At 34.8% G+C, this 17206-nt stretch overlaps 1 protein-coding gene across 3 annotated transcripts in view; it reads left to right on the forward strand.

The window, feature by feature from the left end:
- Positions 1 to 16983, forward strand: part of LOC149571803 (hydroxyproline O-arabinosyltransferase 1-like) — an 88951-nt gene extending 71968 nt beyond the window's left edge. For 2 of the 3 annotated variants that reach the window (XM_089813216.1, XM_089813217.1), the window contains one exon: positions 16494 to 16983. In XM_089813216.1, coding sequence (XP_089669342.1) covers positions 16494 to 16559 — 66 coding nt within the window. In that variant the 3' untranslated portion in view covers positions 16560 to 16983. Of the gene's footprint in view, positions 1 to 1154; positions 1259 to 16493 lie in introns of all 3 variants that reach the window. The other variant, XR_016359877.1, reaches the window with a different exon arrangement.
- The last annotated feature ends 223 nt before the right edge of the window (positions 16984 to 17206 follow it).

Below are 17206 nucleotides of genomic sequence, written 5' to 3' on the forward strand. Positions count from 1 at the left end.
TCCTCATTCTTGTTTCTGATTTATCCAATCCACTTCAGACTTACTTCTCTTCAAAATTTCATGCTTTCATTCTATATCCAAAATTATCACACCTCTTTCACTTGATTGTTTCAAAAATTCCATTCTAGGTGTAACTTCATCCTTACTCTTTTTTCATGGTAACACACTTGAAGATGGTGGAATTTCAATACTTAAACGATTTAAAAATATTTCCAATGTTTTGCTCCAATTAAATAGATGAATTAGAACATTCCCATTCAATCCTTTCCATGGACAAACTTTCAGTTGCCAATGTTTTATCAGGTCCCAAATTTGAGGAAATATTGAATATAGGCATGGATTTTTAATACCTCAATAAATTCCCATCATTTCCAATGTTTCATCTTTGTTATTCCACATTTAATTATTCCACATTTAAAAAATATCCTCGACCAATTTAACAATATTTAGCAATTTTTTCCATGAGGTTACTTAAACAAATCCTCACCACCACCTTGAATTTAAATCTTCCACACTTGATAAAATTTAAAAGCATTTTTGATTTTTTTCCATGGGTGTTAATTAGATAGATAGGAAAATCACATTAAAAAATAAAATTAAATGCTCCCATCCAGCCTCCTTGGCGTGAATTTAGACATAGCTAAATTTTTTAATATTTGGAGTAATTCTCGACTCTCGTGGATTTGTGCTCGTGAGTGCATATTAATATTTGCTGAGGATTTTGAAACTTTAGAAATTTTTTTTAAGCATAGCAAAATAGCCCTCCTGAGCGAATGTTTGTAATTATAAAGGATTTCAGTATTTGAGCCAATTTCCTTGGTATAGTTGGAATTTCCCTCCTGAGCGGACATCAAGCTTTGTGATGGATTTCTTCTCATTTTGAATTTTCCTCAACCACATAAGATCAACACTCATGAGTGCATATTCAACATATTGAAGGGATTGTGTTCATTTAAAGAATATTCCTTGATGCTGGGAAATAATGCTTATGGGCATAAATTGCACATGTAGGTGGATTTTTTTATAGTTCAAAGTATTTCCTTGGCATCTTTAGACTTTCCTTGTCTTAGTAAATTTAGCATTTTGGTGTTCTTGGAGGACGAGTTTTTGTATTTGAAATAAATTCTGAAGTAGAATTATTTTGACGCTTATAGGAGCACACATGCTTTACTTGTCTTGGTGATGAGATTTCCAAACATTGAGGGCTGTTTCCCGAATACTATGGGATATCATTTTAGAGTGCACACTTGCATTTGAGGTAGATTCTTGACTTTTGAAACAATTCCTTTGATTTTAGCATTTAAATTCTTGGACACTTAACTTAGTTCCATGTCTTTGGATGTTGGATTTCAATTTCTCCTTGCAATTCTTTGTTATTTTGAAATCTCCTCATGGGTGTAAGTTGCCTTCAATGGAGGATCTCAAACTTTGCAATGATTCCATGCTTTAATCATATTAATGCTCTTGTGCATGAATTAGACTTTAACAAGGATATTTCATGCCTTAGAGAATTCTGCAATCTCTCAAGATTTAGCATTCTTAGGTTCAAGTTTAGCAACAATTCCATGTCTTAGCTGTTTTTACACACTACCTCCTAGACTTAGTCATTTCTCAACATTCTTCCCTCCTAAATTTGGGTGCATATTAGTGCTTGTGGAAGAATTTGTAATGTCCCCATTTTTGGCAGGTCTATGCAGTTGATAGAGTTAGCTCATCATAGCGACCCTCATGAGCTGATAGGGTGTTTTGGGGTTCTCAGTTGTGAACCTACTATTTTTAGTAAACCTTTTTTTGGTAGTTGCTATTTTTGGTAGTGCAACAAGTGGCTTCAACAGTTGGTCATTATTTGTAGTTAATAAAGTAATAATTGCATGAGTTCTTATTTATTTATTAATCATTGAGTTGCATTATTATAATAATGACATTAAGAGATATTTTTAAAAAAACGTGTTGGAAAGTTTCTAGTGTTGAGTTTTTTTGGGAAACTTCCATAATTTCTGAGGTGGAGTTATTTAGGAAACTCTGGCCAATGGAAGATTATAAATGAGAGCTCATTGCATTGGGAAAGGTATGCTTGAATATATATTTACTTTTTGTGCCTTTGTGGCTTTTTCTTGAGTTCTGAATTGTGAGCCCTTGCTGAAGAATAAGGGTCTCGTTTGAGAAGTTTTTGGCAATTGTGTTGAAGTATACAATTGGCCAACATCTCCTACTGTTCTTGCTGTAGCTAAGGAGAATACTTTGAAATACACATTATAAATTGAATTTTTGGCTGAAGGATTCTGTGAAGTTTTTGAGCATTGTTCTGAGTGTTTCTTCGAATTTGTTGCTGTGGTATAACAAATTACACATTCTCCTATTGTTTCATACTATATCTTTGAGAATTGGATCGATTGAGGTAGCTTGTTTGGGAATTGAATTCAGTGGCATCTCACAACCTGAAGACTGCACACTGCGAAGTAATTTGGGTGGGAAAATTGCCATTGACTTCCAACAGGAGACATTGGGCATTTAAATTTTCTTTGGCAGTCATTATAGAGCTGGACGGCCATTCCTTAGTATACTACGATTATTTTTTGGGAGAATCGCAGGGTTATATAGGTATTGCATTGGAGGATTTAGGGGAGGCTGATGCTAGTCTGGACACCTTGAAATCTACTTCTGGGTGAATTTTGATAGCCGTGGGTCAGTTTGGAATTGGTGACGGGGGTCTCCTTGGAGTAACTGATCAATATGCTGCGGCTTGCACATTTAAATCACGATAGCACATTGACAGTCCATATAGAGGGCCGGCTAGGGATCAACAAACACAAATTAGGGTCCTTTTCTGAATTAATTCCAGCATAATTGAAGATACCAAATTCAGCGTTTTGGCCCAGGATATGATCAAACTAATAAATATTGCAGTACTCTTCAAATCAGGTTCATTAGAATTTGTTCTTTCAAGCAATAAATAAAGTTATTTGATGTTTCAATTACCTGTGGTGTGAAGTTCGGACTGAAGTAATTATTTTCTTTTAAGTAATTCCTTTATTCAAAATCGCAAAAATCATCAAAAGGATTTAATATAAACATTTTAAATCAAGAAATCAGTCCTCACTTGAGTATCACAGCCAGAGACTAGTTCGGGTTTTTACAAAATTTTCATTTTTGAAAATTTCCATGCCATGTTGCAATTGATACTTTAAGGCGTTTTTTAAGGTGGGTGAATGATTTTCCATGCCTTACTCACTTTTACACCTCTATCTTCCTCCTTTGGTCCAAACTTATTTTTTCAATGCGCCTTTCTTCCAAGCTTGGGCACAAATCAGACCTTGAGAAGGACTTTCATGTTTTTAAATGTTCATTGGCATGCCTAAACATGCACTCTAGGGCACAATAATATCATAGTAAATCATTATATAGAAGGATATAAGTTATCTGATTTCCGGCACATTCTAGGACAAAACTGAGTATAGTCTATTAGATAACAATCTTGATCTTAGGGACAACACAGTAGTCTTCTATGTCACAAGTATCACGATCTCCGGTATATTCCGTGACATCAACTTAAAGTAATCCATCTTGATACATTAATTAGCATGACATTTGACACATTTCATGACAACAATTTAATATAGTGTGTCATGATAATAGATCAAGAACTCAAGAACACAACCTAAGTATAATGTTTTCCGGCACATTCCCGGACAACTTAATGTAGTGTATCATTCTGGGACAACTTAATGTAGTCTATCATGATAATTGGTCAAGCTATTGCTATGATCATCACCTTGCATAGTGATCTCATAAATACATCAAATGAAAAGTCATCACCTTTCATGACATAAACCACATATGCATCATCGTAACTCTTTTAACATTTAAAATATAAATGAATATATATTAAATTTGAACATGAGTGAGGTTTAATCTCAGGAATTACAATTGCATTTTAATCATACCAAGTTTACCTCTATAGTACTCCACTTTCAACTTTGCAAGAGGTTTGGTAGATGTTTTGGCATTTTTCTCTTTAGTGCTGATATATACCAACTTGATGTCATTCCTCTTTACCATATCTTTGATGTAGTGGTAGGGAATTTCTATGTGCTTGGATCTGTTATGGAATGTTTGATTTATTGACAGTTTAATGCAGCTTTGATTATCACAGTGTATAAATGTGGGATTCAAGGACTTCCTGAATAGTCCAACCAATAACTTCCTTAACCATACTACTTCTCGAGCTCCCTTAGAGGCGGCTATGTATTTGGCCTCAGTGGAATTTTGAGCAACTACTAATTGCTTCTTGCGAAACCAAGATAAGTATTTTTGCGGTCGATGGCATTGCCAACTTAGTCAGAATTTGAATACCCTTGAAGTTGGATCTCAACGTTGTAATAGTTTAGACCAAGTCCAATGGAACCACACAAATATCTCAAAATATGCTTGACTGCCATGAGATGAGTCTTCTTAGGTTCACACATGAATTGGCTTAATGCATTTGTTGTATGACAAATATTAGGGCGAGTATCAACCAAGTACATTAGAGATACAATTATCTATCTATAGTATGTAGGATTTGTAGGTTTAGATTCAAATATATCACTTTTAAACTTACGAAGATTTGTTTCCATCGGTGTGGATAATGGTTTACAGTCCATCATTCCGAATTTGGTCAAGATGTCAATAGTGAACTTTCCTTGATTTAGGAAAATTTAGTTCTCCTTTTTCCATACTTCAAGACCTAGAAAATAGTGCAGAAGACCTAGATCTTTCATATCAAATTCAGATGCAAGATCTTGTTTGCATTTTACAATAAGATGATCTTCCCCTGTTATTAGTAAGTCATCAACATATAAAACAAGAATTAGCATGTCACCATTTGATATTTTAAAGTATATATTAGGATCAACTTCAGTTTTGGAGTATTTTAGTTTGGTAAGATAACCGTCTATCCTTTTGTACCATGCCTTGGGGGCTTGTTTAAGGCTGTAGAGAGCCTTCTTTAATTTACACACACAAGAGTTTTTGTCATGAGTGACAAAGCCTTTTGGTTGTTCTAGATATACTTCTTCATCAATAACACCAATAAAAAAACAATCTTTACGTCCATTTGATGTATCTTCCATGCTTTGGATGCTGCAATAGCAATAAAGTGTATTGAGCAACAAGAGCAAATGTCTCTTCATAGTCAATTTCAGCCTTTTGAGAAAATCCCGTGGCAACAAATCTGGCTTTGTGTTTTTCAATACTACCATTTGGTGCATGTTTGATTTTGAATAACCATTTAGAGGAGACAAATGATTTGTCCTTAAGTCTAGGTACGACATCCCATATATCAGTTTTTAATATAGATTGATATTCTTCAACCATTGCATCTTTCCATGCTTGACATGTTAAGGCCTCTTCAATGCTAGATGGTTCGGATTTGAGGAGATCGGATATAAGAGTAACATAGCATGAACGACTTCTAGTTTTCTTACTTTCTCTAAAGATTTTATCAGGTGCTACATTGTTTCCTTCAATCATCTTTCTTGCCAACAGTGGCCTTTTCTTGTTGTTAGAGATTTCAATATTTCTAGTATTAGATGGTAAGGGTATGATCTTCTAAACAACCCTTTGAATCTCAGCTATAGGGTTTTCATCTAATTCTGAAGTTGGTTCCTTGTTTGATTCTTCAATATTTTTAGAAAGGTTATATGCAATATCTTCTTCAATTTTAACATCTTTGCTGATTTCAGTAGTTATTTGTCTTGGAATGTAAACTCTGTAACCTTTAGAGAATTCACTATACCCAACAAATATGCCTTTCTTCCTAGAGGGTTCTAAGTTGGACCTCTTTTCTTTAGGGATATATATATATATATATACTGGACAACCAAAAATTCTCAAGTGACTTAAATCTGGTTTGTTTCCTGAAAAGGCTTCTTTAGGAGTTACATTTTCTAAGATTGAATGAGGACGTCGATTTTGGATGTATACAGTTGTATTTGAGGCTTCAGCCTAGAAAGAGACGTGATGTTTTGATCGTGCATCATGGCTTAATAGATTCAATGATAGTTTTGTTTTTCCTTTTCGTCACTCCATTCTGTTGTAGATTATAAGGTATAATATACTTCCTTTGAATCCCAAACAGTAGTGCAAAATTCTTTAAAGTTTTCAAAAATGTATTCACCCCATTGTCAGATCTTTTAGAGTCTTGATTTTCTTCCTAGTTTGATTTTCCAGTAAAGCTTTAAATTCTTTGAATTTCAACAATACTTCATTTGATTCTTTAAGTTTTAGGAAATAAATCCAACTTTTCCTAGAGTAGTCATCAACAAAAATCACATAATACAAAAATCCCCCTAAAGAGGGTATTGACATCGGACCATACAAATCAGCGTGGATAAGTTCTAATACAACTTTTGGTTTATGTTAACTACGAGAGAAAGATCCTTTGGAGTTCTTTCCTAGGCCACAAGCTTTACACGTTCCAATATGTTCAGATTTTAGATAAGGTAATCCTGTCACAATTTTCTCTATAGAAGGCGGGGCACGAAAATGGAGGTGTCCTAACCTTCTATGCCAAATTTCATTAGTTTGTGAAACTTCATGATTTAGGGCTTGATTTTGAACATTACAAAGTTTATATAAATTTCCATCTCTAAATCCTATGGAGATTGCATTTTTGATGTTGGAGTTTTTAGGCCAAGATGGTACTTATCTTCCTGAAAGGTGACGTGATATCTTTGATCTGCTAGACCAGAAATGGAGACGAGTTATTTTTTAATGCCAAGTACAATCAGAACATATTTTAATTGTAAGGTAACTCCGGTTTTTAATTTAATTGAGCAGGTTCCAATTCCTTCCACAGGATATGTTGCATTATCCCTATAATAACCTCTTCAGTTGAGCGTCCTTCAAAAGTTTCAAACTAGTCTCTAAATCTAGTTATGTGCCATGAAGCCTCACTATCAATTATCTAGGTATTCTTCTTTGAGTCAAGTTTACTTGATTAGGCTAGGAAGAATAGAGATTTTTTGCTTCCTTTAATTCAGCTATGGAGGTGTGAGCTTTCTTTCTTTCCGGCCAATATCTGTGAGTATGTCCAAACTTATCACATTTGTAGCATTGAACCTTAGACAAATCTCTATTTTTGTAGTTTTGATTATTCTTTCCTCTTTTCTGTTTGAAATTCATTTTCTTTGCTTTATTGTTTGTGTTTGCATAAAGGGCTTGAATTTCTCCCCCTTTATTCGGACTGATCCCTCTCGTAATCGGTCTAGATTCTTCTTGAGTACAATCATTCTTAAGCCAGTCAAATTTGGTAAAGTAGGTTTTGCACTAATACCTTGAATGAAGGATTCCCAAGTAGTTGGTAACCCTTTAAGAGCTATTAAGGATAACTCTAGGTCATCCACATTATTTCCAATAGTTGGAAGTTGATGTTTTGGTTATGAGATTCTCATAAAATAAGATGCAATTGTTTCTCCATTTTTCATCTTGATATGCAAAAGTTGTCCTTTCAATGTAAGTAGTCTACTTGTATTATTGATCTTATATGTATTTTGAATGGTCATGAACATTTCATAAGCAATTGTTAATTTTGATATATGTGGAAGGATATGATCCTTAACAACATCAATAATGATTTTCGTGGCCTTATTGTTATGTCTTTTCCATATTGTTTTCTTTGGTTCATTTTCAGGCATCGATTTGTTTTCTTCTACATATGACTCCAATTCAAGTTCTTGAAGGATGATCATTATGTATATTCTCCATGATACAAAGTTTGATACACCTTTGAGTCTGTCCTCTAGTTTGACACCGTTCACCATGATTTCTCTTTTGAATAGATTTTATATGTGTTTCTTGATTGAGTAATAATTTCAAGCAATATTTATTTGCACTCTATCAGTTAGGCTCTGATACCATTTGAAGGAATAGGATCTCAGATAGAATTCAAATATGTTTGACGTACTTTAATTTTCAGACTTGATCTGAATAACAATTCTATTATATATGTATGTATGTATGTATGTATGTATGTATTTCTGATCTATGGTATTAGACCATGTTGGAAACTACAATTGGAACAAGCATTGTGTTGTCATTGATATAAAACCTTATTGGTAATATATTTACTACCTGTATTGAGTGCCATATCTATTGATTGATGAAGAGGATTTGAAAAGAGAGATAACTAGATGAACTAGTGAAGTTGTTGAGTGATGAGGAGAAAGTTTGATGGAATTGCAATGGGCATTTGATCAGTTAGTCTTTGATAAGATGATGTATTGTTCAATCATCATATGAAGTATAAAGGTGTTAAGTTTATCACAAGAAAAATCGAGTAAACAATGGTTGATCAATGAAGGAGTTGAAGCAGAAGATTAATGAACTTAAAGGTTAGCCCAACAAATAGTATTAGTTGAGTGACAGTTATGGATGAGCAAGTTGGAGTAGCAACCGAGCGCAGTATTGACCAAGTGAGCTAGTGGAAGCCGTGCGAGATAGAACCGTAGTATTGAAGCTACACAGTGTTGACCAAGTGTTAGCAAAAGTTACAGTTTGTGAAAGAATTGAGTTTGAGGTCAACATAGTTGAATTTTCGGACTAGTCAAAATGCGTGGATGATAAGGATTGATGAGCTAGTGTATTTAATACAGGAATAGAGATTGTTATGCGATCAAAGGTAAGGATTTGATGAGAAAGTTTCTAGAAGTATCAAGAAGGAGAGGATGAACAAAATGATGGATATATTCAATGGATCTAACTTGACCCTAATATCTATGGTCATATTTAAGTGGCAAAAGATCAAAGCTACTTGTTTTAGGAGGCATAAGAGAGTTTTTCTAAGGTTGGTTTGTTGTTGATTGGCGATCTTAAGGAAAACCTATGAAGAGTAGAGTAGCAGAGGAAAAGTGAGAAGATTGGTGAAGTGTGATTGCTTGAAGGGATGCCAAGCAGATCAGTGATGGAGATGATAATGAAGGCCAATCAATGAACTAGCAAATGAGTGCATGGAGATTTGAATTAACAAAGTGAGTTGTGTTTTACAGAGCAAACTTGCTATTACTTTCTAACCATTGTGACAGTCAAAATCCTTTAATCAAGGTTGACCTTACAGTCATTTTGTAAATCCTTTAATCAAGGTGACATTTTAATGGAATGATCCAAAGTCCTCTAACTAGGCCAGTCCTAACAGGATCACATCTAACATTGTGTTTTGTAACTTTTAATAGGGTTGACTCTTAACCGAGCTCACTTCAGAAGAGTGAAAAAAGTGGTAGCATGTTATTGGTATTTTTTCCCAGATTGGATTTCCATGTTAAATCCTGGTGCCATTTACTTGTGTGAATGTTATGTTATGCATGCTATTTTTATAGTTGTTTATTTTACTGTTGTTCGGCACATACATTGGAACGTAGAGTTAAGTAATGAACTGAATGTTAAATTGTTGGTGGTATGTTCTATAGACCGAGTGGGTTTATGAATTCAATAAAGTTGTTTGAAGTTAGTAAATGTTGAATTTGGTACATTTGGACTTGAGGATAACTAATTCACCCCCTCTCTCAGTTATTCTAAATATTCTAACAGACCATCTATATCTCTCATATATATATATAGATAAAACTCTTACCAAGAAAGAACCAAATATGCTAAATAATAAGTGGTAGAGCAAATGTGAGTTTGTAGAGGTATTTGCATGTGTTTTGTTGATGCTTTTCTAAATGCAAAATGCACAACATATATAATATTAGAAAGGTCACCCACATAGGGGCATGACCGTGTGTGGCCTATGCCACGTACGGTCATGACCCTATGTGGTCTTGTGCTGACTTTAACTAAAACAATCTCGATCATAATCAGGTCTTTATAAAGAAAGCATTGGGCCTTAACGTATGGTCATGACCTTATGTGGTCTTGTGTTGACTTTATCTATAAAACAATCCCAATCATAATCGGGTCTTTATAAAGAAAGCATTGGGCCTTAACTAATCAGGCTTCAAACAATCACTACATTATGATATAAAGATTGATTTAATACATTGGTTTATAATGATTGATCACATTTGTGTGTGTGTATATATATATATATATACAGACATAATCATTATAATTTACATGACGAATCAATTCGACATATGCTATCACATTAACAAAGGTCACAAATTACAATACCACATTGCATTCCAACTTATCATTAATACCAAAAGAAAGTTAACATAGAGTTTGTATTACCATAACAAATCATGAAATCTTCGAAAACTTAGTAAGACATAAAAACAACTACAATAAACATGTTTGCATGTTTTAGAAGGATTAAAGTAAAAAATATTTTATAATCACAGAGAAAATCTTCAAATAGGAAACTTTAAAGAATATATCGTCACAATAAAAATTTAATCAGTTGACAAAAGAGAAATCATTTCTCCTAACTAACAGTGTCAAATGGGTATGAATTAAGTATTTTCAAAGATTCCAGATACAACACCAAGCCACATTCAAAAGCTTTGATATTAAACCAACCTTCAATTTTAGTTAAAGTATTGACACATATAAGGTAGAAGTAGAAGATGGACACAAAACACATACTAGGATAGATAGGCATAATTTCAACAGAAGCATAAATCACAATGAAAAAGATTCTTGGACATTGTGGTGTAATACTGGGTTACATCTGAACATCAGACTAATGTTTTTAAGCAGCCGAGAAAACTCATATTACAACACGAGAGAAGGATAATATCATCAAAATAAAAATTTAATCAGTTGACAAAAGAGAAATCATTTCTCATAACTAACAGTGTCAAATGGGTATGAATTAAGTATTTTCAAAGATTCCAGATACAATACCACGCCACATTCAAAAGCTTTGATATTCAACCAACCTTCAATTTTAGTTGAAGTATTGACACATATAAAGTAGAAGTAGAAGATGGACACAAAACACATACTAGGATAGATATGCATAATTTCACAAAAGCATAAATCACAATGAAAGAGATTCTTGGACATTGTGGTGTAATATTGGGTTACATCTAAACATCAGACTGATGTTTTTAAGCAGCCGAGAAAATTCATATTACAACATGAGAGAAGGTTAATATATTAAAAGGACAAAGATGATCTACACATAACATTACCCCTTTAACTTTAGTAATGAGACTAGGAAAAAAAATGATACAATATCATTGTTTTAAGCAGCCAAGAAAATTCATATTACAATATGACAGAAGGATAATATATTAAGAAGTAGTTTTACACCGGCGTGGGGGTGCGGCAGTGCGGGGGACATTGGGATGAGTTTCAGGTGCGGGGAAAAAAATGGCCTCTATTTGGGGACGGTGGGGGTGCAGCAGCGGGGTGTGGAGGGGGGGGGGGGGGGGGTTTGCATAGTGTGTGTGTGTGTGTATATATATATAACACTGAAAATGCTAATTATGAAATGATACTTCAATATAAATATATCATACCAAATATAGTTGAATATAGAAAATTGAAATACGATCCACTAACCATAAGTTCAAACTTGCAACTTCATAACTATTACCAATGACCATTGAACTTAGTAAAATATAAACCACACATAGTACCATGTAAGTCAACCATTGACTATCAATTTATCAAATGACAAAGATAAAAGATTCAAAATTCATTGTTCAAATATGAATATCATATATCATAAAGATGCTCATGATGACAATGAGCCGAGTAGCATGAAATATTGAAATGAAATAATGTATCATAGCCATATCAAAGTGAGTGCAATCAACAAACTGACAAAATGTCAATGATGAGAATGAAATCATCCCAAGTGCTCTCTATTCATCCCCTATATTGAAGTCCTCATCGCTAGAACTACTAGACTCCTCGTGGGTAAGGTCCTCATCAATCTGAGTTGGATCCTCTGGCTCCACATCCCATCGTGTTGTTGGGCTCTCCTTGTACTCACCCGTCTTGTGATCTTTGAGCTGCAAGAAACCATGTACGGCAACAAACTTCTTTGCTTTCTTAGAGGTAAGTCTGTTCCTCTTAACAGAGTGGATGAAGCTATAGGTGGACCAGTTCCTCTCTGCAACTGAGGAGCTAGAAACCTGAGATAACAAAGTTGAAAGTTACAACCTACAAACAAACTTTCATACAATTTGTAACAAATGATAAATGATAAATATTAAATCATTGAATCAATGAATCATAAATCAGTAAAGTAAAACTCTAAAAGTTAAGATTATAAAGGGGTGGAACTACAAACCTGAGAACGTAGTCGGATGGCTAGTGAGGTGATCTTTGACTTCTGTGACCTGTGACATTTCCACCACAAAATGGGATTCTTTTGTGCCATAGTTTTGAGATCCACCTTTGCAATATCCGAGTATCCTAGAAGTAACAAGTTACAAGTTTACAACATAATATTAAAATAACTTATAAAGTTATAAGTAACAATTATAAGAACTTATAATTATAATAATATAAAGAGTTTAGAGCATTGAATCAAGATTTAAGGATTACCTAAAAGACTAGAAAATTCAGACCACTTGGTACGAATCTCACTAGCAGTCTCAATATCATACATCTTGACAATGCACCGAAAGAACCTATTCTTCGCCTCATCATCCTGAAGTGGTGTGACTCTACCAGGCTTAGGTATGTACCACTTCGGGTTCAATGCATAGGCAGCCATGTGCAAAGGAGTGTTCATCTTCTCTCACCTGTGGTGAATGATAGGCTCAATGTGCTCCGTATAGAATGCTAGAGTGGGGTCCCTCACATGTACAACAACCCTCATTTGCCCAAGTATGGAATCAATGCACTCATAAACCTCTCCAAGGCTAGTTGAATTTGCATCTCCATATCTAATCACCTAAAACGCTAGAGTAATGATGGAGACTATGTATTTTGCGTCACTCCAAAACTGATCACTCGTCACTATCTCCTTTACCCTCTTCCCTTGCTCTATTCTGGACTCAGGCCGTCGATTCCATTCTTGTGTCATAACCATGAGTTGCAATGGCTCTTGCAACTCAGTCATTCTCTCCAAGGGAATATAATATGATGCGTATATGGTCTCAATTGGTTTTAGAAATTGCTTCTTTGCGAAGCTCCTAAAAAGTGCATGTGATATATGGTGATTGCAGATAAACATCTACACCTCTCTCCCATCATTAACCACTGTCTAATCCAGTCAATTTTCCCCATGTCTTTGAGTGCATTGTTCATGGCATGCACACAACGAAGTCTACCAAATATGCCTATAGGTTGACTCAACAAGCCTCCTTGCAGCTTTGCACATGTGTTGCATCTGTCACAACTTGTATCACATTTTGTGGCCCAACCTCCTCACTGGCTTCCCCAAGCACATGAAACTGAAAATCAGCATCTTTATGATGCCCTGAACAATCAACTGTCTTCAAAAAGTATGGGCCCTTGGTGCATGTGACCATAATGTTGATGAGTGGATGATGGCTAATGTGCGTCCACCCATCCATAATAGTGCTGTAGCCTGAATCCATCCAACATGCCTTCATCTGCTCCATCAAGATCCCATCCTTGTCATAGGCTCTATTAAACACTGTGGTCTTCAACTTGTGGTCACCTACTGGCACATATGATGGCTCTCCCTCTTTTACTACTATGAACATTATCCTCACAAAATAGGGAGATCGAGCCACATGCATAGAGATGCCACTGGAAAAGAAGAAATCACCAACGACATCATCTAACCACTCCCTTGCATACATGTTAAATAAATGAGCAATGGGGTTACTACCACTACGACTTGTAGTTGCTTTCCATTTCCCACTACTGCTATCTCCTGCTGAATTGTGTGTAGGTGAGGAAAATGATGGTGTAGGTGACATAGTCCTTGCTCTCTGATGCAAGATACGAGTAGATATATCTCACTGCCCCAGTAACTACTGTATACCCAGTACCTGTTGCCTGACAGCCAAAGATCTAGGCACTGGGACTTCAATATCATCAGAAATGCCCCATAGTTTGTTCACTTCAGTTCTGTATTTTTACATTTTTAGGATTTGTCAAGAATATGCATGGGTTCACACCATAACCAATCCAAAAAAGGTGTGCATTAACTCTCGTAATGCTGTCAAACCATTGTGCGCCACATATATTACATTTCCATTTACATGTGCCACCACCTGTAGGTGTAGAGCATGTAATTTTCGTAGCAAATTGTTTGAGAGGGGACTTTGGATCATAAGGACCCCTAGCAAGGTGCGCCAAAATCTGTGAAGGACAATCAATAGAAGGCACCCCTGGTGCAACATAAGGAGGCTCCTCCTCAGATTGGGCATCTATATTAGCTCCATGATCACTTCTCTTAGGCTTACGCTCATAATCAGGTGCACTTCTCTCATTAATTTCCATGTCTTCTGCACTTTGACTGAATCTAGATGCCATTTATAAAACTGCATTTCATAAAATAAAGATGATTATGAATTGTGATACATTTCAATTTTCAGCCCAAGTAATTAAGAATTATTAAAAAATCATTATAACATAAAAACACTAGTTTCAGCCTACTTAAAACTTTACTATTTAGAAATAATAAAATATAAAAAAAAGTAAGCTAAATACCTTTCAGCCTATTTTAGTAGCAAAAAACTAATATAAATATTAAATTATAAAAATGATAAATCATAGAATCTAAGAATTATCAACTATCTACTATCAACAAGATTCAAGAATGAAACATTCAAAAATTTAAAGCTAAAAGAAAATTATATAATATAAATTGATTTCTAAAACAAAAAAGTAAAACAAAAAAAACTTACCTTGAACTTGGTGAGACACTTGCCAAATAAAATCTTCTTGCTCCTCTCGCTCCTTTTGATCTTGCAATCCCTTGCAAAATCACCCACTAAGCACTCACAAACTCCTCCAACCTCTTTTGCTCACTTTGCTCCTTGTTGTTCCAAAACAATGAAATGAAAATGAGGTGTATTGGCCTAATTAAGCCTTGAAATAGACCACATGGAACCCATACCCAATTAGGGTTCCCTAGCAAATAAAAAACAAATGGCAAAAAGTTTTTTTTTTGACTTTCAAGTCAATGTGCCGGCTGCACCCCGTGCATACCACCTCATCCCAGCACCTGTGATGCACTTGGTTCTCCGCATCCCACTTGTGTGCTTGTGCAGTGTGACCGCGATTTTCACTTGGTGGAGGTGCTCGGGTGTGCGATGCACCCGCACCGGGGACTTACGTGCACCCAGTGCTCAGGGTTTTGACCCAGCACGCACCCGGGTAACACTGTTAAGAAGACAAAGATGATCTACACATAACATTACCCCTTCACTTCTAGTAATAAGACTAGGTAAAAATAATGAAACAATATCATTGTCATAATCAGCAAGGAAAGCAATAATATAATGGAGAACCTACATTAGCATTAAATTCAAGCCCCTTGGCCAGCAGTACAAATTATTTCTTTCCATAGAACTGATTTGCAGGGCTACCACTATAGAAAGAGATAGACTATCAAATGTTTTGGACCAAATAACCAACCAATCTTTACAATAACAATTTAGTTGTGCAGAAAATGTAGAATGACGATGACATTTGGAATAGAAAAGTAGACACAAAATTGAACTGTGGTTATTGATGGTATTGACCAAAATTCTTGCATTTGGATATAAGATAGAATTAAACCATGATGAAGTAGACACGAAATAGAAGTATGAATAGCGAGCTGAAAAATAATAGTAACATACTATCTCTTTTGATGGAAGCCCTAGTAAAGTTGAATAGTTTTAATGATTCTAATCTTGTTTATTTTATTGAAAGATCCTTGTGGTGTGCATGTTGAAAAATTTATTTGTCTATTTTTTATGTACTGGTTGAATTTTTGTAAATACTATATATATGACATGAATTATAGAATGTATTTATTGTAGTGTTATGACAAGAAATTATTTCCCTTTGGCTCATGCACCACCTCCTGATTCCCTGCAAGTTTGCAATTGGTTGAGCATTCTGTGCATGTACTGGTGAACTGTTGTTTGTAGTCATCTGCTAAAATTGTCCCTTGATTGCAGTATTCATTAAAAATTTTGCCATTTCACAGGTTTCAAGGTTTTCGTAAAATATCTTTCTTGAATTAATTTTTTTCTAATAATTATAGATTTCATTGATTTAGTTTATAGAATGGTCAATTTGTCAACCACGTGGCTTGGCAAACAGACAGGTTTTCAATGTGATAAGCAGTAACACAACTAAAATGACTCGTGCACTTCAATATTTGAGTTTATGGCTATAATTTTAAGATTCTTCCCTTCCCTTAGAATGTTTCAAGTGTTTCTATATATCTTCTTCACCTATAGAAATTACAAGGGTAGGGAAGCTGTTTTCTTCTTTGTAATTTACCTTTGCAGTTGTTCATTCATGCATATTTGGTGCTGTCTATAAGGAATAGTTTTCTTTTGTGGTACTCAACAAGTTTGGTTGAACTTGACTTTCCATTTGATTAGCTACAAGTTTGTGACTGGGTTGTCCAATCTTTTCAGGTGACCTTGGTAAAAATGGTGAATGAAGCAACGTCTAATATTCCTAATTGGAAAGAAGGGGAGTAACTGATTTCAAATGCTTCTTTGACATGGGTTTCTTTGCCAAATGCTGTATTATGGGATCGTTTCTGCTGTGGACATTTTTTCATTGCCTTTCTGATAGTGGAAGTTATCAGTCGAATGTTAAGTCACTGGTATCAGTGCTGATGTAAATTATGCCGTAATCAGTCTTTCTGCTAGATAAATGTTTTGAAATTTTTATCCATGGTTAGCGGAAAATTATTCAAGTCAATGGTTTTGGTTAATGATAGGTACCCAGGACTGAATGATTTCAACTTTTAGTACACACTCATTTGATGCAAATTCACGGGGACAAAGATTTTAGAACTAGACATTTGTATCTCGTTATGCTGTCTAAGTGGCAGATGATAATTATGCGAATGTTATTGTTGGAGAAAATAAAATTAAACCTACTTATCATTGCTTGTAATACTGTACATGGTCTCCATTGACAGTTTACTTTGGAAGCTGGTAATATTAAGAAGCAAATTCGAGGTTTGCTGGAAAATAAAGTAATCTGCTTAACTGCATCATCACATGGTCCTTTAATTGTAATAATTTGAAATATAAAGACATGGAGGATGTGCATTAACCTTTTAAGGAATTTCAATTGTTTTTAAACAAGAAGCATGAATTTAATAATCATTAACCTA

This window comes from Cupressus sempervirens, chromosome 2 (assembly GCF_028749045.1).
Source record: "Cupressus sempervirens isolate cs-2001-9-10 chromosome 2, ASM2874904v1, whole genome shotgun sequence".
Taxonomy (NCBI): domain Eukaryota; kingdom Viridiplantae; phylum Streptophyta; class Pinopsida; order Cupressales; family Cupressaceae; genus Cupressus; species Cupressus sempervirens.